Source organism: Silurus meridionalis, chromosome 3 (assembly GCF_014805685.1).
Source record: "Silurus meridionalis isolate SWU-2019-XX chromosome 3, ASM1480568v1, whole genome shotgun sequence".
Lineage (NCBI taxonomy): Eukaryota > Metazoa > Chordata > Actinopteri > Siluriformes > Siluridae > Silurus > Silurus meridionalis.
The window spans coordinates 5,284,051-5,308,706 of record NC_060886.1 but is presented as its reverse complement, the minus strand read 5'-3'; the positions used below and the strand labels follow the sequence as shown (position 1 = coordinate 5,308,706).

At 38.9% G+C, this 24,656-nt stretch overlaps 1 protein-coding gene across 1 annotated transcript in view; it reads right to left on the bottom strand.

Annotated features, from left to right (window-relative positions):
- Positions 1-24,656, bottom strand: part of gulp1a (GULP PTB domain containing engulfment adaptor 1a) — a 163,556-nt gene that overhangs the window by 28,217 nt on the left and 110,683 nt on the right. Inside the window, 1 exon segment of the mRNA XM_046839005.1 lies at positions 12,580-12,648. Within this exon segment, the coding sequence (XP_046694961.1) occupies positions 12,580-12,607 (28 nt within the window). The 5' untranslated portion in view covers positions 12,608-12,648.

The following is a 24,656-nucleotide window of genomic DNA, read 5'->3' as shown; positions in this document are numbered from 1 at the left end:
TGCTGAGAGGAGTAAAAGGACATGCTGAGTTCTGCCAGATGATACACATCTCCCCTGTGGAATACATAATCTGTGTGTTGATTTAACGCACACACTGGAATAACTATCACGGGAAATGGCTGTACATCCCACTGCTTCAGTCAAAAGCTGCACACAGTAGATTTTTCATGGTTTTTATGAGATGAATCTCCTGACAAAATCAAGCATGTTGAATATTTAGAGCTATAATACCAGAGTACATATACTATTTTACCACAATACTTGATACTAAACTTTCTTTCTTTATTGCCTTCTCCCATTAGGGGTCGCCACAGCGGAACATCTGTATTCATGATCCGCATGTTCGATTCGGCACACGTTTTTACGCTGGATGCCCTTCCTAACGCAACCCTCATACTTGATACTGATTGGCTGGAATAGACTGGCTCTTCTCGGACCTCTCTCACAATTACAGAACATTCAGAGGTGCCCAAACTATTTTCAATGAAACGCCAAAAATCAAACTTGATTGAGGGCCATGGGCCAAAAAGTAAATGTGTATAAATGTTATTTATATTAAAATTTTTATTTCGACTAGATTACTGTAATAGTCTGTATGTAGAGATGAAGGGAACACATCACTCCACTGCTGTCTTCTCTCCATTAGCTGGCAGTCAAGTACAGGATTGAGTTAAAAATTTAGTATTAGTTTTTAAAGCAATAGACAACTTGTCTCCAAATGACATTGGAACTCTTGTAGGGTCTTACACAGCATGTAGGTCACTAAGATCAACAAATCATGTGCTGTTGGATGTTCCTGTGGAACGCTCGCCCCATCTACATTCGCCAGGCTTCATCTATAGAGGGCTTCAGGTCTCACTTGAAGATGCTTGAAGATCTTTTTAGTTGTGCTTTTGAATTGAATAGAAACATAGAAACAATCCTATTTACAGTACAGTAGATTTCAATGCCTAATACAGCTGTTCAAGCTATAAGCAATGCAGCTGTTTATATGCTTTGTAAAATCAGTGACCTAATGAAAGACAAAGCTGGTCCTCCTTTTTTTCAAAAGTCAGGATATTATCAACTTTAATTCAATTTGTTTTTAGTAACAGACATTGTCCCAAAGTAGCTTTACAGAAATAAATAGGATCAAAATTTTCATTTATACTGTATGTTGGTGCCTATAAGTTTAGTGCATATAAGTTTATCCCTAATAGGCAAGCCACTGGTTATACTATTTGTATATTTGTATACTGTATATACACTATTTGCATAGCGCTTTTAACAATAGACATTGTCCCAAAGCATCTTTACAAAAATAAATAGATTACAAATAGTCAGTGGTGACAATGGCAAGGAAATATTTCCTGAGATTGTTTGAGGAAGAAACGTTGAGAGAACCCAGACTCAGTAGTGGCACCGAATGTCCAATCATATCAGTTATATACTGTATGTATGAGTCAGTTAGCTTCTCAGTTTACGTTTGGACCAGTTGATTAGACTTAAAGTCTCCGCACAGAAGGAGGTTCCGTCAATGTTTTTGCTGTAATGTTTAAAATGAACAAAAGCTATTAAGTTAAATATGTAATTAGAAATGAAGATCTGTGTCAGTGGCACTTTTCCTTTATAGCAGGATGGGTTAAATCAAACGAAGAAAAAAGAATGTCTCTGTATGTGCAGAAAGAAAAAGGTATTATTGGAAATCTGTCTATAGATTATGAAGGTATTTAATAACCTCTTATGACTTGACATTCAGAACACCTGTATTAATGTCAATAAGTCTTTTGATGGTGCCTTAGTGAGAATGTCACCAAGATCCTAGCACATAGCATACAGGAAGTTAAGCATAAACCTTATGAAGCCAATACGGGAAGAGTTTGCACGCATGCACACACACACAAACAACATACACACACACACACACACACACACACACACACACACACACACACACACACACACACACACACAAATACATACCAAAAACAAGGAGCCCATCACAACTATAATATAGGTTGCTGACAATTTTGCATATACAGTATGATCAGGTTCTATTACACACTATATGTACAGTATATAAACAGTATGTGCTTAAATTCCTACTTATCTGACTTAGTTGTTTGACATTACCTGGGCAGTGGTGCACTATATGGACATGAGTATTGGGACACCTGTCAATTCACAGCCATATTTGGTTCTTTCCCAAACTATAACCACAAAGTTGGAGGCACACACTTGTACAGGATGTCTTTGGATGGAGTAGCATTAGATTTTCCCTTCCCTTGAACTACAAGACCCAGACCTAATCCAGATCCTAATCCATTGTCTACAAAGCCAGCTCCATGAAGATATGCTTTCCATGGGTTGGAGTGGAAGAGCTCCTGCTATAGATCTCAGCACTATTGAACACCTTTAGGGATGAATGTGAAAAGTGACTGCACCCTGGTCAGTGAACCATCCCCAGCCACTCTTAGTGCCGGTCCCAAGCCCGGATAAATGGGGAGGGTTGCGTTAGGAAGGGCATCCAGCGTAAAAACATATACCAAATCAAACATGCGGATGGTCCGCTGTGGCGACCCTTAATAGGAGAAGCCGAAAGAAAGTTTTACTGGTATTAGAGGTTGTCCGATATGGGTTTTTTCTGCCCGCTGTCGATATTTAGAATCCGGTATGTTCTTGATTTTTTTGCTCAATATGTTTTTTTTTTCCTTTCATCTCATGCAATTTAACAGTTAAATAAAACGTGATACAGAAAATCGCTTAAACAAAACATTTATTAAACAACACAAACCATATAAGTATATAAAAATATAACTCTGCCAAATACACACTTCTGCCACCTGCTGGACTGGAAGAGTTATGTTCTTTCACGCAAGAACAAAAAGGTACAAGCACGGTTTAGTGTGTCAGATACGCATGCCTAATAATCGGCATAATTTGCAGCACAATCGATTAATTAAAAAATGGCCAGAATCGCCCCAATTAATCAGCCGACCGATCAATCAGTCGACCTCTAAATGGTATACCTATTTATTTCCTAGTGTTTATTTACGATCATCAGGAGTCTTAATGGACATGTTTTCCTGGTCACATATCCCATGAGGCTCCAGCTCTATAGGCAGAGTGTGAAAAGCATAAATGAGCCTTAGTGGACTATAAGTGAGGTACAGGTTCACTGCACATGTCTCAGAGACAGCTTAGGGAGAACAGAAAGCTGTAAATGTGACAAATGACCCAAAAGAAGGCGCTACACTTTCTGACTTGGGTGGTGGAGGTTTTCTTTTTTGCATCATGGTCTCACACACTGTCACATTTAATGTCTGCCTTTAACAAGGACAATGCAGCGCTGTCATGGCTGTTTCAGCTTGAGCAGCATCCTGCCAAAAACAAGGCCCTGATTGAAGTGTTTATTCATACACTGAAAAGTAAATAACATCCTGATGGACATGACAGTGTGCTTCAACTATGAGTATGTTACATGTACTGTTAATCCTTATGTACTCGAGATTATGTGTATCAAATTTTGTATGTGATCTAGTTTCTCAATAAAAAAATGTTAATTAGAACAATGCAATGTAATTTGATTGTTTTTCTGCTTATACAGTTGCACCTTATGACATTATTTTATAAAATTATTGAAAGGGATTATTATTATTATTATTAATAATACCATGATTCAGTTTCATCAAGATGGGTTCCCTTTTGAGTCTGGTTCCTCTAACGGTTTCTTCCTTGTATTAAATTAGTTTCAACTAAGCAATTTTTTATATATTTGCGAATTTCATATGTAAATCCAGAATAAATGTCGTTCTATAAAACTAATCGGTGACAAATAAATTAATAATTAAATAAATTGCTCTTAGACCAGAGGTGAATAATAATAATAATAATAATAATAATAATAATAATAATACAGTGGAACCCGGTTATGTCGATGTCCTAGGGGGTCGCCAAAAAGCATCGAGATAACCGATGATCGAGATAAACGAAAATCAAAATGGCGGCAGTATATTAACGTGCTTGAAATTTCTTTATGTACATGATGTGCGTTAATAAATGAGAATGTGCATGCACATGTTTTTGGAGGGGTTTTTACACAACAGCGTTGCTGCGATTTGTTTGATGAAGGCATGCTATAAAAATGTACATACGTTTGTTAACAACAAAAGGCATAAGTGCACCTACTAACAGCAGAGATACAGTATACAGTATACAATACAAACCACCGTCCATACGACGGTCCATATTCTCCATACAAACCTTTATTATATTCTCCAACATTATAAACACACAGATCGCTCAAAAAAAAAAAAACAGCGGCTGCACACTGCCGTCTCACATTTAGTCCACATGTGGAAAAAAGAAAAAAACATAGGCCACTTTCGCGAGTTCTTCTGTGGCTGCACAGTGCCGATCGACATAACTGACGTTAAAATTTCTAATTTTTCCCCCCTTGTGCTCGAGATATTAGGGTTCGGCGACATAAAAAAAGTCGACATAACCGATAAAAAATGCTTAGAAAAAGCGAGAATTTGGCGGTTCCACTTCAAAAACGTCGACTTAATAGGGTTGGCGAGGTAACCGAGGGCGAGATAACCGGGTTCCACTGTAATAATAATAATATAAAAATAACACTAGTTTTGGGAAAATTAATATCTTGATTAGATGAATTAGAAAACAGGTAATAAAGGTGCTGGTTGCCTAAAGTTTTTAAGACATTTGAAAATGAAGATTCATAATTATCTATACACAGGTGAGTATACCTGCCCACAAGAGAGGGGGGTGTCTGATGAACATGATGAGTTATAAATTCTCGCCAAAGAATAGTAGAACAATGAAAATGGTACCAAATGAATGTTTATAAATATATCTTACATTTATAAATTAAATAAAGTATAAATATTATTATCTAACTGTAATTTATTGGTCTTTTTTTGCCAAGTACATTTGTCTTAGGCCGATCTATGCATCATACAGTTATATTTGATGGCTTGTAAAAGTGTCATTGCCATTGAACATTTCCAATAAACAGTCAAATGATATTTTCCTCAGAAACCAAGATTTTTGAAACTGTGTAAACAATGTAGATAACTTCTGCTACATTTGTGCCGAGATTACGTTTTACATCTCAGTAGTGCAATATGAGAGCAGTTATAAAAAAACAAATGCATACCACCTTTATTTTAGATGCAAAATAGTGGATCAGGACAAGAGTTGAGCCCCTCATTATTGTTGCCATACATGTGCAACTCATCTGCTTCATTGGCTAATTTAATAACCTAGATAAAACACTTCCGTGTCATTTTAGCGATGCAGATTTATGGTTCCTCAAAGCAGAAATGTCAAATTATATTATTGGGAAAAATAATCTGATTTTCTTTTCCAACTGTTTGTACACACTGACAGTTTAAGGGATGATTTCCATTTGTGTAGAACCTGTAACATTCAGGAGCAAAGCATAATTATATATATATATATATATATATATATATATATATATATATATATATATATATATATATATATATAAATAAACACAGAGCAGAGCCAAGCCAATTCTACTTTGTATGTGAGCGAATCTGGAAATCTTTCCCGCCTGAACTCTTAATACCTCTGTCAATATTCAAAGCATGCTATCTTCGATTTCCTTTAAACTGCCTACCCAGCAACTAAAACGTTAATCAAAATCCGGGCGGATTTATTTTTTTTTTTTTCCCTCTTCAGTAAAAGATGGATTGCACTTTTCAAAGTCACATCACTGGCCGTGAAATTTAATTAAGTAAACACCACCCAATGTTTTTGTGACCGAACACTGACAGTGATGAAGTGTTTCAACTGCTCATTACATACACAGGGTGAAAGAGGGATACCTTTCCTCTGCACACTTCACACAGCACAATCAGTGAATATGCACTCTATATCTAAACTGGCTATTTTTTACTTGATAATTACTACATTGTTAAAACAAGTCCACTATAACAAAAATCCTGGTAGTGTTGCACAAAGCAAGCAAGCGACACAATATGCAGCACCAGAATTTTACTAATTATTCACTATTAAAAGCACAGTTTTGATTGTCTGCTGTGGTTAAATGAAACCAGAATTAATCAAATGGCCAGAATTCTCAGCAATTATAATGAATAACAGTGAGAGAGAAAAAACAAAACGACAAAAACTACTGTAGAAACTAGTGTTGCAATGTATTTGTATTATATATTATGTAGTAAATCTTCTTCTTCTTTTCTTCTTCTTTCGACTTCTCCTATTAGGGGGCGCCACAGCAAATCATCCATCTCCATACCCCCCCGTCCTCTACGTCTGCCTCTTTCAAACCAACTACCTGCATGTCTTCCTTCACCACATCCATAAACCTCCTCCTTGGTCTTCCTCTTTTCCTCCTTCCTGGTAGCTCCATCCTCAGCATTCTTCTACTGATATACCCCATGTCCCTCCTCTGCACATGTCCAAACCATGAATTATACAGTATATACTGTAATTGTATGCTTTCTATAAATTACAAATATACCTCAATGGTGAGATTTTTCATTTCTATACATCTCCTGCAAACCTGGAGAAATGTTTGGCCCACTCTAAAAGATCCCAATATAACTGTAGCTTGTGACTTTTGCTTTCTACAATTATCATCTTTATTGCTAGTTATGGAAATTTATCTTGACTCCTTTACCATATCTTTTGATTACTGCTATAAACACAGACAATTTATTCCATATGCTTACAGCAAAAAAAAACTTCTAAACATCTGACACAGTGGTACAAAATGTTATTAAATATAAAGACCCCCCATAATGACACTAATGGTTTTAAAAGAACACTAGATTGTCACTAATTACATTGTTCCTCCATCATAACTTTGCTCTGTAGTCACTAAAGACCAAACTGCACCTGCCTGCATGCATTAACTGAATACTTTTCAAATGCGAAACATCCAAATACGTCAGGGTCTGTTTATGCTAGCTTGTGAGTTTATTAGGCTCTAAATCTCTGCCACTGTGGTGTGCTAACATTCTGTGGCTGCTAATTGGATGCACAGCTCTAGTATGGTGGGTTTTTTTTTTAAGTGGCTGCAGGCAATTAGTCCTTTTTCTGATCAGGCAAAGAGTGTTCTTCGCTACTCGGCTACTCTCCTGCTCCCAGCAGTTTGAAGGATCATCGAAATTAGCGGCGACAATTAAAGCTCTTTGACGAAATATGGAATAAAATGCGTACAGCAATCTGAAGTTTTTATTAACTTAATGAAGCACAAAGCAAGATGTGTTGTGTGAAAGATTTATGAGATAGATAGATAGATAGATAGATAGATAGATAGATAGATAGACAGACAGACAGACAGACAGACAGACAGACAGACCTGTTTGGCAATCAAGAAATCTCTTAAATAGGACCTGTCTGACAAAGGGAAGTAGACCAAAAGATCCTCAAAAGCTAGACATCATGCTGAGATCCAAAGAAATTCAGAAACAAATGAGAAAGAAAGTAATTGATATCTATCAGTCTGGAAAAGGTTATTAAGCCATTTCAAGCTTCAAAGCTTTTCAAAGCTTCAAGCTTTGGGACTCCAGCGGACCACAGTGAGAGCCATTATTCACAAATGGCAAAAACATGGAACAGTGGAGAACCTCCCAAGGAGCCGACCATAATTATCACAAAAGCACAGCAACGACTCATCCAAGAGGTCACAAAAGACCCCACAACAACATCCAAAGAACTGCAGGCCTCACTTGCCTCAGTTAAGGTCAGTGCTCATGGCTCCACCATAAGAAAGAGACTGGGCAAAAATGGTCTGCATGGCAAAAATGGTCTGCATCATCTTAGAGTTCCAAGATGAAAACCGATGCTGAGCAAAAAGAACATAAAGGCTCGTCTCAGATTTGCCAGAAAACATCTTGATGATCCCTAAGACTTTGGAACAATACTCTGTGCACTGACAAGACAAAAGTTTTTTTAAAAACTTTTTGGAAGGTGTGTGTCCCATTACGTCAAGCTAAAGCGAACTTGCGTTCTGCAGCAGGACAATGATCCAAAACACACCAGCAAGTCCACCTCTGAATGGCTGAAGAAAAACCAAAGGAGTGGTCAAGTCAAAGTGACCTGAATCCTATTGAGATGCTGTGGCATGACCTTAAAAAGGCGGTTTATGCTGGAAAACCCCCCAATGTGGCTGAATTAGAACAATTCTGCATAGATGAGTGACCAAAAGTCCTCCACAGCGCTGTAACAGACTCAGTGCAAGTTATCGCAAACGCTTAATTGCAGTTGTTGCTGCTAAGGGCGGCCCAACCAGTTATTTACATTAATTTGATGATCAGAAACTTTAAAGTGTAAAAACATGCAAAAAAAATAAGAAATCAGGAAGGGGCAAACACCACTGTAGATAGATAGACATCTATACAGATAGATAGATAGATAGATAGATAGATAGATAGATAGATAGATAGATAGATAGATAGATAGATAGATAGATAGATAGATAGATAGACAGACAGACAGACAGACAGACAGACAGACAGACAGACAGACAATTTTATTTTCAATCTCACCATCACCCTGACTATGTTCCTCATGTCCTGTAACCTTGTAGTCTTATTTTTTTTTTTAATGAGCAGCAATAATCGACTGATTAAAAATCCATGAGTTCATCAATGACAAATCCATTATGAAGCATGCATTCAAAATATGGTCTTCAAATCTGCTGACCTTAACCGTCTCAACCAGCTCATTACTCTAGATTAATAATTCTGCATAAATATGTAGCAAATCTTTTCCAGCTCCCTCCGCTGCTCTGCTACTCTCAGATTAATGGAGTCTAATGTGATATTCGGCTCGGCACTATATTGACCGGCCGTAATGTTCAAACGGTGCACGATGACTCTGCCCGGTTTAGGTGTGCAGATGAAACATTAGGACATCGACTCTCTTCCAGAGCCATCCTCCTAATGAGTCCCGCTCATTATCTCCCCCATGGAACTGAGCGCTAATGAATGCACCGTCACATAATGATTAGAGCTTTCGCTTTGGTAAATGTCACTCTTGTTGTGGTCATGAAACGAGTGGCTAGACTTTTGTGGCTCAGTGAAAGGGGTTTCAAGGCTGGTTTTGTTTCATATTGACCAGGGTGGTGTCATGGTGTTCTCTGAGAAACAAAACGGCTCTGTGGACAGGCGTCTAAAACAGCGGAGATTCTTCATCCAAGAATAGAATAGAAAAGCCTTTATTTGTCACAAATACATTACAGCAGAGTGAAATTATCTTCTTCACATATCCTAGCTTGTTTGGAAGCTGGGGTCAGAGCGTAGGGTATAGCGCCCCTGGGTTAAGGGCCTTACTCAAGGGCCCAAGAGTGTCAGCCTGTCGAAACCGGGGCTTGTACCCCCGCAATACCGCTGTGCACATATCTGGTCTGAAATATAATCTTAAATGTCTTAAAATCTAATCTCCAAAATTTAGTGGAACATCTTCCTAGAAGAAACTAATGAACTTTACACAGGCTTTACCAAAAGAGCGTGTCTGTTACACGGTGTAACGGGTGAAATATGTTGTGGCTCCTTTAAGAGCAGAGCGGCATTTTGGGAACAGCACGTCACTGCATTCTTTCGGTATTACTGCGTGTGTGTGCGTGTGAGACTGAGGATTATGTGCTCATTATTTTCTGATGGTCATTTCTAAGTTTCTTTGACTAACCCATAACGCTGTTGCCAAAAAAATATATAAAAGCACGAGTTTTGGAAACCTGTCTGTGCTTATATGATTTCTGTTGCAACTGGAGTTAGCGAGTTCTCCCTTAACCCAGACTCAACGCGCTACAACGGCTTGTATCTAAACAGTAGCCTACCAAGACAGTCATTGTTCACTGTCTTCCGTCTTCTTCTCACAACTACAGTGGTACCTTGACGTATGAGTGCATTAATGTACGAGTTTTCCGAGATACGAGCGGTCACTCGATTTTTTTGCTTTGTTACGCTAGCAAAAAATTGAGGTACGAGCTCGAGACGCCGTTGCTAGATGGCGAAGCGAAGCCAGAAAGCGAAGATTGTGACGAAAATTTTGATAAGCAAAGTTTTAAAAATTTTAAAGTTTAGGGATATGTAGTGTACAGGAGTGATAGTAAAAAAACGAGTTTTCCCTCCGCCTCCGCTTATTGCCTCACACACACACACACACACACACACACACACACACACACACACACACACACACACACACACACACCAGCGTTTTCTTTAGCTCATGTCGTCTCACCTCCAAGGAAAATACAACGAATAAATCCTTATTTTATCTTTACATTCTCTTTCTATTATGTTTTTATACACGATTTGTTATTTAGAAATGTATTTTTGTAATTTAATAAAATGAAACATAAAAACGGGGTGGCATTTTGAGGGTTGGAACGGATTAATGCCATTTTAAGTATTTTCAATATGGAAAACTGATTTAATGTGCGATCAAAATGAGATACGAGCTCGTCCACGGGACGAATTAAACTCCTAGGTCAAGGTACCACTGTATTTCTCTTGGCAGTTTATCTTTTGGCATCGTCGTGCGTTTAAAAATCAACACCGGTGAAAGTTTTTTCTCCCGAAGCCGTGCAGCTCAGAACACAGGTGAGGTGCGTTTTTTCGTTTCCGTTCGGAAATTTCATTGGTCTAATGTTATGGGGTTAAATTTTTTGGCTTGAAGTTTGTGAAACCGGGAAAAACCCAGGAAAAATCCATATATTAGCCGCTTCGCTGTTTAAGCTGCGGGGCTCAAAACGTGGGGAAAAAGTAGCGGCTTATAGTCCGAAAAATACGGTATACATCTTTTTAAGAAACATCAGGCCTAGGAATTTGTACTTTTTGTAGGTGAGTAATTAGAAGTTATATAAAGAAATGCCACATTTATTATGAACACTGCGACTGCGTCATTCTTTCACTTATTCATCCTTAGTATTTGCCTGGTCAGGATTTTAACCATTTGGCAGACGCCATATCAAGAGCGACTTATAATTACTGGTTAGATTTGCAGTGCTGCTCGTTACCTTTCGATTGGTTGCGCAATATCTTAACTACTAAGCTACCAACTGCAAAATGCTAGGTATTACTAGGACTAAGATATTATTTATTTGTTTGTTCTTTTTTTAAATTTGTTCTTACATGTTCTTTAACCTTGTTTATATTACTGTATTCTAGCGTAATAATGTTTAATATATCTGCTTTTTCATGAAGCTATTGTTAGCCCTATAAATGCTAACGGTCTCTACACGTGCTGTATTGATTACATGTATTGGGGAGCGGTTATAAGGCGATGACTAGGTGCATTGCTAGTTGTTTGTATGCACAGTCACGTGTCCTAACGTGTAAGTTCATGATACGCATGTTAATTTGTTGTTTATTGCTGTAAACTCTGCAACTGTGTTGTGTATGCCAGCTGGCTTGAACCTTATAATCAGACTCGTGCATTCTTACTGATGCCCCCTGACGATCCCAACTAAATCAAACTAGTCCCAGAAACTACTTAACAAAAATGAATTCTTCATTTGAATGCATTTCGAATTACATGTTACTCCCAATTTTTGGAAAGTGGGCATGATCAATTCACATGATCAGTCCTTGTAGTCAAAAAAAATGTTGACATTTAAAAAATACATTAATAATAATAATATCTGACATACAAAAACAAATTCAGTTAAGCCATGTGGAAACTATATGCATTTTATTAAACATTTTATTAAATAAATCATTATTTTGAGAACCCTGTTTGTGCATACTTTCTTCAAGGATTTCTGTTTGTTCAGATCTGTTAGCTATGGAAATTGAGTTTTTGAAAACGCTCAATCATCGTTAGATGAAGACGTATGAAACTTTGGCTTCTCGAAAGTATACAATTAATGAAGGAAAATGCTGTTAAACTAAAATAAATGTGTTTTTAATGCTGTCCATTAGCTATTAGTTCAGACGACAGCTGAAGGGTCACTGAAAACAATAGAGATTTATAGTGTATATTGAGAATGGAGGGGTTTAATTTGCCATTTTGCAGCAGACTTTTGAACCAAGTTACACAGAAAGAAATGAAATAGAAACCTTTTTAATATCAGGAAAGTCTGAGATGTAAGACTGAGATGATAAAAAGCTTTCCTATCAGTTTGCTCTCTGATTACAGGCTTGATTTGATCAGAACAAGGCATGCACAGCTAAATGAACCTGAAAGCTTCAAACGTTAACAGTTTATATGAGCCATCTGAGACCCAGGCCGAGTTTGGGCTCATCACATTCATGAAGTCATTAATTCATTTGGGACAGACGGGTGAGAGCAGGCAGAGGGACATGCATCAAGCTGTTTGGAGCAGACGTGGAGGTGGAGAGACGGAAAAAAAATGGATGACTTTGACAGAAAGGTGAACGACAATTGAGAGAGTGACAGAAAGGAAAAAAGACAAACATTCTGAGTCATGCCTCGGGTTTCTTTTTTTTCTTTGAGGTCGTGGCGTTTTGGTGCCTTAAGAGTGATTCGTTGGGGTCTACATGAGCTTTAGGGATGCAACGATGAAGGGGGAAAAAGCAAATAAAAAGGGCATGGAAGAGAGCCGACACAATCACTTACCTTTTTTCCTGTTAAACGGACGGCTCATGCTGGATATCGTGCAATTTCAAACTGAAGTGCCACTCGAACCTGGAGAAATGAGAACGGGCGTAAAATCAAATGAGGAGCACTACGTTCGGGGAAAAAAGGAACTTTATGTACAAATCAGAGCATGGGGAATAAATAAGAAAAACAAAACAAAAACACATTTATTTGTGGAAATGCATGTAGCCGAAGATAGAAATGCTACTCTTCCTGAGACAATATTATTTGCACCAGTGGCTCGGTCAGTTACTGGGGTGATTAAGTGATGGTGTTTATTATTATTATTATTATTATTATGATAGTAGTAACATTTTATTGCAATTCTATTGGCAACTAGGCGAAAGGTGCTTTATACATGTCACATGTACATTACAGCAGAGGACAATTCTTTCTTCGCATATCCCAGCAATGTAAGAGCACAGGGTCAGCCATGATGCTGATGCAGCACCCCTGGAGTACAAAGGGTTAGGGGCCTTGCTCAAGGGCCCCAAGAGTGCCAGCTTGGCAACACTGGAGCTTGGGAATCCCCAAACTTCTGATCAGTAACACAGAGCTTTAACCACTACTATTAAACCTTTTTTATTCTTTAATTTATTTATTTCAGATTTTTTTATTCCATTCTATACTTCCTCTACGTTCCATTTTATGTCACAGACCAGTTGTCGAAAGCATTGAATTGCACATCGTACTCTGTATAGTCTATGTGGCAAATAGAATGTGACTTTTGCATCACAAGTAATTCATCAATCATTTAGTGGACAGTTCTATTATTTTAACCCATGATGGGAGAACAAATTAATCACAGACCCAATAAACAGATATAAACAGATGGAATAAAATTCATCAATTATTATCTTGGTTCAACATTCTTTCTTTCTTAATATTTTAAATAGCTATTGATTCAAGTATCCAAAGCAACAGAGCAGCAGTTCTGTACTCATTTTCCTGTAAATAAACATAGCAAGAAATCAAATCATGATGAAAAGACACAGGAGAGAGAGAGAGAGAGAGAGAGAGAGAGAGAGAGAGAGAGAGAGACAGATTTATATTGGCATTTACCCTCTTTGCCTTGGGGAGTCACAGTAAAAGTGTGTTTTAATTAAAACACAGTACTCCCATTACACATTCCTCTACCCAGCGCTCTGCCTACGAGAGCATTATTCCTTTCTTTGGGAAGAGTTTGCAGAGGTATTGCTATACATATAGGCTTCCTGTCCGCTTTATTAGAAACACCGGTATGCCTACTTATTCATGCTCAGTTACCTAATCAGCCAATCATTTTGTAGCAGTACACGGCAAAACCATAGACAAGTTACACACGTATGTACACAACGAACATCAGCATAGGGGTAAAATAATAGCGTGACCTCTTTGACATAATTGTTGGTGCTGGTTGTAGTTTTTTTTTTTATTAACACTGTTATTTATACATGGCAGTCTCTGGACTTTACACAGTTCGGTGTAAAACACTAAGTGAGAAACAGTTCTGTGCACAGAAACACCTCTCTGATGAGAGAGATCAGAGAAAAGTAGCCAGATTGAGCGATTACAGGAAGGATATTTAAATAATCAGTTGTTACACGTTAAACGGAAAGGCATCTCTGCATGAGCAAAACATCGAATCATGTAGTGAAATAAGCAGCAGAAGATCACATTAGGTTCCATTCCTGTCAGACAAGAACAGGATTCTATGCTGGAGTAATAGGAACAGACATGAAATCAGAAGAGGAGCACCAAGTTTGGAATAAAGGAACAGAGTAATAGGAAAAACAATAAAAGAAGGAAAAAAAAATATATATATCTCTGGAATAGCATGTAGCCATGGATGGTAAAATGCTACAAGATGATAAAGTGCTATTTTTCTGAGATAATGTTATTTGCAAAAGTGGCTCAGTAGGTTATTGGTGTGATTATGTTTTTTATTATTATTCGAATGAGGGGCACTAAGTTTATCATACAAAAATCATACAAGAACAGGAAACTGATCACATTCTCGAACCGGGAGAAATGGGAAAGGACACGAAATCAGATGAGGGGCATCAAGTTTGGAAAAAATTCACTTTTTAACAAAGTAGAGCAAGAGGAATAAAAAAAAGAAAGAGAATCTGATCCATTGTGTTGCTGCAGCATACCTGTTTAATTGTATAACTCCATATGGATGTTTCTAATAAAGAGGACAGTGAGTTTATGTATATCTATACAATGCAGCACAATATAGGAATAAACTATTTGTAATATTGTGGTTCTTCCCCAATCTATTACCATATTTAATTGGAATCTATTCATATAATAATTTTAAAAATAAAATTAAAAATCTGTTAAAAAGCCTGACAGTTACATTATCACCACCTCCATGTGTAAAACAAATCCGGTCCAAATAGAGATTTAGGCTATTTAACAAGATACAATTACAAGCACAATAACAAACTAAAAAGTTGTCTTCTTCTTCTTTTACCTGCATGTCTTCCCTCACCACATCCATAAACCTCCTCCTTGGTCTTCCTTTTTTTCTCCTTTCTGGTGGCTCCATCCTCAGCATTCTCCTACTGATATACTCCATGTCCCTTCTCTGTACATGTCCAAACCATCTTAATCTCGCCTCATTTCTAATCCTGTCCATCGTCGAAAACCTCAACATCTTCAGCTCTGCTACCTCCAGCTCCACCTCCTGTCTTTTACTCAATGCCACTGTCTCTAAACCGTACAACATTGCAGGTCTCACCACAGTCCTATAAACTTTCCCTTTCACTCTAACAGATAATCTTCTATCACAAATCACTCCTGCTTCCACTCTTCTCCACCCACTCCACCCTGCCTGCACTCTTTTCTTCACTTCTCTAACACACTCTCCATTACTTTGCACTGTTGACCCCAGGTACCTGAACTCCTCCATCACCACTGCAAACAGGAAAGGACTCAGAGCCGATCCTTGATGCAGTTCCACCTACACCTTGAACCAGTCTGTCGTTCCTACTGCACACTTCACTGCTGTCACACTGTCCTTATACATGTCCTGCACCACCCTCACATACTTCTCTGACACACCTGACTTCCTCATACAATACCACAACTCCTCTCTCACCACTCTGTCGTACGCTTTCTCTAAATCCACAAATCCACAATGCAACTCCTTCTGACCTTCTCTATACTTCTCCATCAACATTCTCAAAGCAAATAATGCATCTGTGGTGCTCTTCCTCAGCATGAAACCATACTGTTGCTCACAGATGGTCATCTCTTCTCTCAGCCTGGCTTTCACTACTCTTCCCAAAACATCATGGTGTGACTGATCAACTTTATTCCCCTGTAGTTACTGCAGGTCTGCACATCTCCCTTATGCTTAAAGATCGGTACCAGCACACTCCTTCTCCATTCCTCAGGCATCCTCTCACCTTCCAAAATCTTGTTAAACAAACTTTGGTCCAACCTCTGGTTTGATGTAGCAGTTACATGAAGACACTAAGTTACAACAACAAATGACCTTGAATTCTTCCCCAAACAATTACTACAAAGTTGGAGGCACACAATAGTGTGGGATGTATAGGACCCCAAAACTTTTCCAGCATGACAATGCCACTGTGCTGTAACTCTGACCTCAACAATATTGAACAACCTTCAAAAGAATTGGAATGCTGACTGCACCCCAGGCCTCCTCACCTCACCCACTTAAGTACCTGACTTTACTAACATCCTTGTGGCTGAACGAGCACAAATCTCCACAAGCTCACTGCAAATGGAACTAGTGGAGCATCTTCTCAGAAAGGTAAAGGTTATAATAACATATGTATACATATGTATGTAGGTTTCCATGGTTTACAGAAAGGGCATAGTGTTTTAGTATAAGGAACAGGAAAATGAGCGTATATTCTAAAATATAGCTGATTATGAATATTTTTACAAAAAAATAAAAAAAACATAAAACATTACTGAGATAACCAACATGTTTGAAGTCAAATCCAATGTACAATATTTAATACATTTGAATAAATCGTGTTCTAATGAAACACCATTTACCCAAAACCAATAGACTCAAATAAAGGTCATTAATCCGCAAACCTGCTGCATCAGCAGCATTCTCTGAATTTGGAAACTTGAAAGTTGTGTTGTGTCTGTTCCTGAGACACTACATCATGTCAGAATTATCGGCAGAATGTCATGAATTACCTCTTACCCATGCGGCTTAACATAAAAGTGTCCATCTTGATGGATGGGAAGAGAGCTATTGCTGAGCAGATCATCTCATATCAAGAACGATTCATTTAACGGGATAGAAGATGCAAAGAGGTGGAATGGAACTAAGAGAAAAAGGAGAAAACTTGGCTTATATATCTTAATATTTATATTGTTCACACCATTACAGATATTGATCTGGAAATACACTATATGTACAAACGAATTGAGACGCCTGAATTTTACATTCATATGTGGCGTTCCCCCAAACTGATAGCTCAACGTATATGATGTATTTAGAGGTAGCAGCATGAGCTTTTCCCTTCCTTTGAAGAAGGGAAAGAACCAAATTTGTTCCAGCATGGTAATGCCCCTGTGCAAAATGCCAACTCCATGAAGATATGGTTTATATTAGTTAAAGTGGAAGATCCTAAGAGGCCTGCTCTAGAGCTCTGACCTGAGCCCTGCTGAACATCTTTTGGATGAATCTGGAACACTGACTGCACCCCAGGCCTCCTCACCTCACCTACATTAATGCTTGTCTTTACTAACACCCTTGTGTCTGAATGAGCACAAATCTCCACAAGCTCACTCCAAAATCTAGTGCAACATCTTCCCAGAAAAGTGAAAGTTATTATAGCAGCAAATTGGGTCTAAATGTTGAATAGGATGTTCAAAAAGAAGCACATACCAATCCAATGGTCAGGTGTGAAGTACTTTTTGTACATATATTCTATCTGCAGCATCCTATTTCATCATTGAGGTGTTCAGTCGGGGGGTGAGGTCGGGGCCCTTTAGCAGGCAACTCAAGATCTTCCATTTGTTGTGCACAAAGGCATTGTCATGCTGGAATAGATTTGTGTCTCCTACCTCAAGTGAAGGGAAAATGTATTGCTACTCATTTCAAAAGATGTCCTATACAATTGTGTGCCTCCAACAAAGTGGTGACAATTTGGTGAAGAACCACATATAGAAGTGCTGTATGTCAATGCAAATCAATGATCTAGCTAACGATGGAATAAACCCGTGTTCACTAAAAAGGAATCCAATGTCCAAGTCCAAGTCCAAGTGTAAATGCAAAATCCAGGAGACAAAAATGGCACCCAAAGCAGGCATTTATTCCCTAGCGCTGGCGTGTCCACTACAGCTTGCTCAAGTGGTGCATGCAAAAGAAAACAAATGTCCATCAAGGTCAAGTTACAGCTCTTCTAAATGCTAATCTATGTTTTAGATATACCACTTTTGCAATAGCCTTGGAAGATAGGAGATAAGATAAGATAAGATATACCTTTACTCGTCCCACAGTGGGGAAATTTCTCTGTTACAGCAGCAAAGAAAAAATAAATGCAAATATATAAAAGAATAGACACATACTATAGTATACAGTATATACACAACACAATGTATGAGAACAGACTAAAATTGGAAAACAAGCCAGGAAGTAATCCAGAGACGGAAGTTTGCAATGCTTGAGTGGATACCATACAAACCTAAGGTCAGTGATGTAACACAAAACAAGCTATGAATATCATCCTTGACTGCAACTATAGATAAATGAAACAGTCTGTGAAAGCTTGTCTGAAATTCAATGGCATGAACAGCAACATGGTACAGGGTCAGTCTCATCCCATTACTAGATAGGGACAAAAAGAAATTCAATTGTGTTATAGAATTCCAACCAGTAACGATCCAAAATACAGTAATATAGCAGAAAACATAAAAATACCACAAATCAGCAAATTTTTGCCAGTAAGATGTAGACTACTTTGCATCGATGAGTGCAACAACAGACCAGCAGGTTATCCATAAGCTGAATTCAGACCTTTTTGTAGGCTCTTTTCCATTATCTACTGTATGAAAGCCTGATAGTTTGTCATGTCAGCATTGTAGATGGTTATAGCTCATAGAGTTCACATAAATTGACTAGAAGTAAAAGGTAACCTGGATAAAGCAACCTGGAAAAAACACATTAGATGCTGGAGCTTATGGAAGGCAGGGCTTGTGTAATTGTGAAGGGTTCGGGAGGCGAGATTAAGGATGAAAATAAATCAATGTTTTTGCAGATTTTCTTCTAACAGCTCCAGAGGGTCCCTGGTGGTCTTGTGGTTAGGATGCGGCGCTCTCACCGCTGCGGCCTGGGTTCGATCCCCGGTCAGGGAACCAACCCCAGCCACTCTTAGTGCCGGTCCCAAGCCCGGATAAATGGGGAGGGTTGTGTTAGGAAGGGCATCCAGCGTAAAAACATGTGCCAAATCAAACATGCGGAAGATCCGCTGTGGCGACCCCTAATGGGAGAAGCCGAAAGAAAGTTTCATTTAACAGCTCCAGTCAAAAATTTGAAACAGGATCAACTATATAAACTAAATATAAATCTTTAATTTACATTTGGTATTTGGCAGATGCCCTTATAGAAAGGAAAAAGGCAAGGTGCCTTTTATTTGTCATGTGTACATTACAGAACAGTGAAATTCTTTCTTCTTATATCCTAGTGACGTTGGGAAGCTGTGGTCAGAGTGCAGGGTCTGTCATGATACAACACCCCTGGAGTACTTAAGGGTTAAGGGCCTCGCTCAGTAGCCCATGAGCAGCAGCTTGGCAATACAGGGCGTGAATCCCCAACTTTCCAAACAGAAACCCAGAACCTTAATAACTGAGCTATACCCTCCCCAGAACGACTTATGTGCAGGTGATTATGGGGTTTAGGCCCTTGCTCAGGGGCAACTTGGTGTGGCTGGAATTTGAATTCATGACCTTCGGTTTCTTAGACCAATGCCTTAAACCCTAAACCACATCTTCCAGAGATATGAAGCTAAACATTTACTGAAGTGGATTCCTAATGAATAAACTGAATACAGTGATTTAATGTGCTTCATGTGGAGTGAATGAATGGTGAAGTTGGTGCAAAGGGTCATCTCAATTGCATCTCTAAGGAAATCTTTTATCCCGAACAAAGCCAGGGCATATTTCTCTGCTCCTGAAGTCCTTCAGGAAGCAGCATTGAGATACAGAGTTCCACTTGCCAAAGCCTTATCAGACCAGGTACTAAAACCGAACGGGAAAAAACGAAGACTGCTGCTGCGGCTTGTTTACGGGCAATTGAGCTGGCAGAGAGCACAAAAGCGAAAAGTCGTGTCGGACAAGGACAACGACATCTTGACCGAGCAGGTGTGTTTATGATGCAAGAGCAAAGCGAGGAGTTGCAATAAATATGAAAAATGATATGACTGAAAAAAAGTAAAAGTATCAGGACACAGCCAAATGTTTGGTCACTTTTAGAGCTCTGTTTACAGGCTATTGTTGTAGGCAGGTCTCCAATGGATTTTTTTTAGAACACAGATTGCTGTCTTTGATAAAAGAGAGGACGAAACTAGAATGAGCGTTATACAAACCAAACCATTTTTTTTTTAACTGCAGTATAAGTTTGCCACCTGGGGCCTCACCTGGCTGCGCTGCCAGTCTCTCTGATTGACAGCTGCTGTATCGGTGTGTGTTTTATCACTTCCTGACTAATGACTCACCCTGAACTTAGCAAAGCACCAAACCTCCCGCTGGAATCAAACACAACACAACCTGCCCACCCCTTCACCACCATTTTCCAACCCAGCACCAAGAAAGACACTTTACTGATAAAATACACTGCTGTCTGGAATGTAAATGGATGCAGCAATGAAGTGCAAGTCACAAGACTGCACATATACAATATATCGATTTTTATTTTTTGGCTTAGAAAGCAACAAATTCAGGAAGGGGGGAAACAAATTTGCAGGTATTACTTTTTCCATCACATTTGAAGAATCGTGCATGACTCATTGTTTATCATTAGTTATCCTGTGGATTTTAAAAGGAAAAGAAATGTGCAAAACTTTAGAGTAGAAGCTTATTTTAGAATAGTAAAAAAAGAGAAACGTGCAAAGAAACTGTATTGACAAATCAGAAAATTGTAAATCTTACACACCTTATCCATTCTAAACAAAAAATTCTAGATCGAGGTTATTTTAAAACAAATCAACACAATAAAAAAGAGAGAGAAGACAAAGAAGTGAAGCAAACACTTTCACAGCTTTTGAGAAAAAGGAAAAAAAAGATACATTCCTTTTTTCGAGTCTATTTTCAAGGCAGAAATATCTCGGAATGATTCTTTTTCTTTTTAACACGTCAAAATTCGGCACTCGGGAACAGGCATTTTGGATATAAAACAATCCCCCAAAATTTCCGAGTAATAGGCAAAAAAATCTGCATCGCTCACGAATCCACAAATCTGAGCCATATGCGAATGGACCGAGCCAGACTTGTCCACAAAAACAAGCCTACACGCAGGACCATGCCAACAGTACACTTACAGTCCGAGCGTCAGCAATAACCTTTTTTTTTTTCCTACGTTGAAAGAATTTCGTGTCGGCATGGAATTTGGCTTGCTAAAAAAACCTTTCAGAACGAGCTGTTTACAGATGCGACTCCCTACATTCCTCGCATGGCCCAGACCTGCCATAAACAATGTCCAGACAGCGTGCAAAAGAAGACAAAGAAGAAGAAAGGCAAAGTTTCTTACCAACAAGTAGAAAAACAGCACTCTGTAACCTTTTGCCAAAGCAAGCCAAGCAGCGATGAGACTTTCATAGGAACCCGCAGAAGAATGAGAGATGGGGTGAGCCGAGTTATACACTCAGAGCAAGGGAGAGAGGGAGAGAAAGAGAGGGAAGGATAGCGGGGAGGAAGTTCCAACTGTGCTTAATAGTTTACAGCTGCTGGCCAGATGGGGATGCGTACAGGAGTGCAGCAAGAGGGGCTGAGGAGTTTGAAAGAGTGCAAAAAAATCCGGAGGAGGGCTGTAGTGTGTTAAAGGTTTAACATTTCAGGTTTGTTTGCTTTTTTATTTGTAGAAGTACACTAAAATCTGAAAAAACCTATAGTGCTGAACAAGGAAATGTGTCAGTTCTCCAATTTTCAGCCACAAACATAGATCTTATGTTTATTTATCAATGCTGTGTGATGTAGAAAAGTTTTGGAGAAAAAAAAAGATACTCATGCCAAGACAGTTGGATGGAACATATCACACATCAGTATAAATATATATTTGTGGTGTGAAAAATTGTTGGAAAAAACTAATGTTTTAGATCATCAAACGAATTTAAATATTTTAAAAGATACCACAAGGGAACACAACATGCACTACATGGCCCTGTGTAAAAAAGTGTTTGTCCCTAAACCTAATAACTGGTTGGGTCGCCCTTAGCAGCAACAACTGCAATCAAGCGTTTGCGATAACTTGCATTGAGTCTGTTACAGCACCGTGGAGGAATTTTGCTCCACTCATCTATGCAGAATTGTTGTAATTCAGCACATTGGAGGGTTTTTAAGCATAAACCACCTTTTTAAAGTCATGCCACAGCATCTCAATAGGATTCAGGTAAGGACTTTGACTAGGCCACTCCAATGTCTTCATTTTGTTTTTCGCTTCAGCTTGAGGTCACAAAAAAAGATGGCCGGACATTATCCTTCAGGATTTTTTCGGAAAACAGCAGAATGTATGGTTCCATTTATTACATTTATGACCTGGAAGACTTATTATTAAGTCTTTCAGGTCCTGAAGCAGCAAAACAGCCCCAGACCATCACACTACCACCACCATATTTCACTGTTGGTATGATGGGTTTTTTTCTGAAATGTGGTGTTACTTTTACGCCAGAGGTAATGGGACACACACCTTCCAAAAAGTTAAACTTTTGTCTCATCAGTTTACAGAGTATTTTCTCAAAAGTCTTGGGGATCATCAAGATGTTTTCTAGCAAATCTGAGACGAGCCTTTATGTTCTTTATGCTCAGCAGCGGTTTTCGTCTTGGAAATCTGCCATGCAGACTATTTTTTGCCCAGTCTCTTTCTTATGGTGGAGTCATGAACACTAACCTTAACTGAGGCAAGTGAGGCCTACAGTTCTTTGGATGTTGTTGTGGGGTCTTTTGTGACCTCTTGAATGAGTCGTCGCTGTGCTCTTGGAGTAATTTTGGTCAGCCAGCCACTCCTGAGGAGGTTCTCCACTGTTCCATTTTTTGCCATTTGTGAATAATGGATGTCGCTGTGGCTCGGAGTCCAAAAGCTTTAGAAAAAGCTTTATAACCTTTTCCAGATTGATAGATCTTAATTACTTTCTTTCTAATTAGTTTCTGAATTTTTTTGGATCTTGGCATGATGTCTACCTTTTGAGGATCTTTTGGTCTACTTCACCTTTGTCAGGCAGGTCCTATTTAAGAGATTTCTTGATTGCGAAAAGGTGTGGCAGTAATCAGGCCTGAGTAAGGCGAGAGAAATTTAACTCCGGTGTGATAAACAAAAGTTTTTAACAGGTGGGCAAACACTTTTTCACACAGGGCCATGTAGTTTTGGATTTAGTTTTCCCTCAATAATAACAACCTTCATTTAAAAACTGCATGTTGTGTTTACTTGTGTTATCTTTTACTAATATTTAAATTAGTCTGATGATCTGAAACCTTAAAGTGTGACAAACATGCAAAAAACACCACTGTACAGTTGTGTTCAAAATTATTCAACCCCCACTGAAATTGATTGTTTTGGTCGGTTTGACATTGATTATGATCATTCAGTCATCCTGCTTACAATTAAATCAAAGAGGCACGTGTAGGTCAGACAAATATAACATAACATTTATAATGAAATAACCACAAATGTCTTTTCTGAGCTCACATCATTATCAGTTTTATTCAACCCCCAAGTGACATTCAATCTTAGTACTTAGTACAACATCCTTTTACAGTTATAACAGCTTTTAAACGTGAAGCATAGCTTGACACAAGTGTCTTGCAGCGATCTACGGGTATCTTCGCCCATTCATCATGGGCAAAAGCCTCCAGTTCAGTCACATTCTTAGGCTTGCGCACTGCAACTGCTTTCTTTAAGTCCCACCAGAGGTTCTCAATCGGATTTAAGTCTGGTGACTGCGATGGCCACTTCAAAATGTTCCAGCCTTTAATCTGCAACCATGCTCTAGTGGACTTGGAGGTATGCTTGGGATCATTGTCCTGTTGAAAGGTCCAACGCCTTCCAAGCCTCAGGTTTGTGACGGACTGCATCACATTGTCATCCAATATCTCCTGGTACTGAAGAGAATTCATGGTACCTTGCACACGCTGAAGCTTCCCAGTACCTGCAGAAGCAAAACAGCCCCAAAGCATGATTGACCCCCCGCCATGCTTCACAGTAGGCAAGGTGTTCTTTTCTTCATAGGCCTTGTTCTTCCTCCTCCAAACATAGCGTTGATCCATGGGCCCAAACAGTTCTAATTTTGTTTCATCAGTCCACAGAACACTATCCCAAAACTTCTGTGGTTTGTCCACATGACTTTTGGCATACTGCAGTCGACTCTTCTTATTCTTTGGGGACAGCAAGGGGGTGCGCCTGGGAGTTCTGGCATGGAGGCCTTCATTACGCAGGGTGCGCCGTATTGTCTGAGCAGAAACTTCAGTACCCACATCTGACAAATCTTTTCTCAGTTCCTCAGCAGTCACACGGGGACTTTTCTCCACTCTACGCTTCAGGTAGCGCACAGCAGTCGAAGTCAGCATCTTCTTTCTGCCACGACCAGGTAGCGTTTCAACAGTGCCCTTTGCCTTGAATTTGCGAATGATGCTTCCTATGGTGTCTCTTGGTATGTTTAACATCTTTGCAATCTTCTTATAGCCATTGCCCTTCCTGTGAAGAGTAATCACCTGTTCTCTTGTCTTCCTGGACCATTCTCTTGACCTCACCATGTTTGTAACCACACCAGTAAATGTCTAGAAGGAGCTGAGTATCACAGTCATTTTAAAGCTGCCTAATTGGTGCTTATTAGGCTTTATTGCTGCTCCCTGATATCCACAGGTGTTTTCAA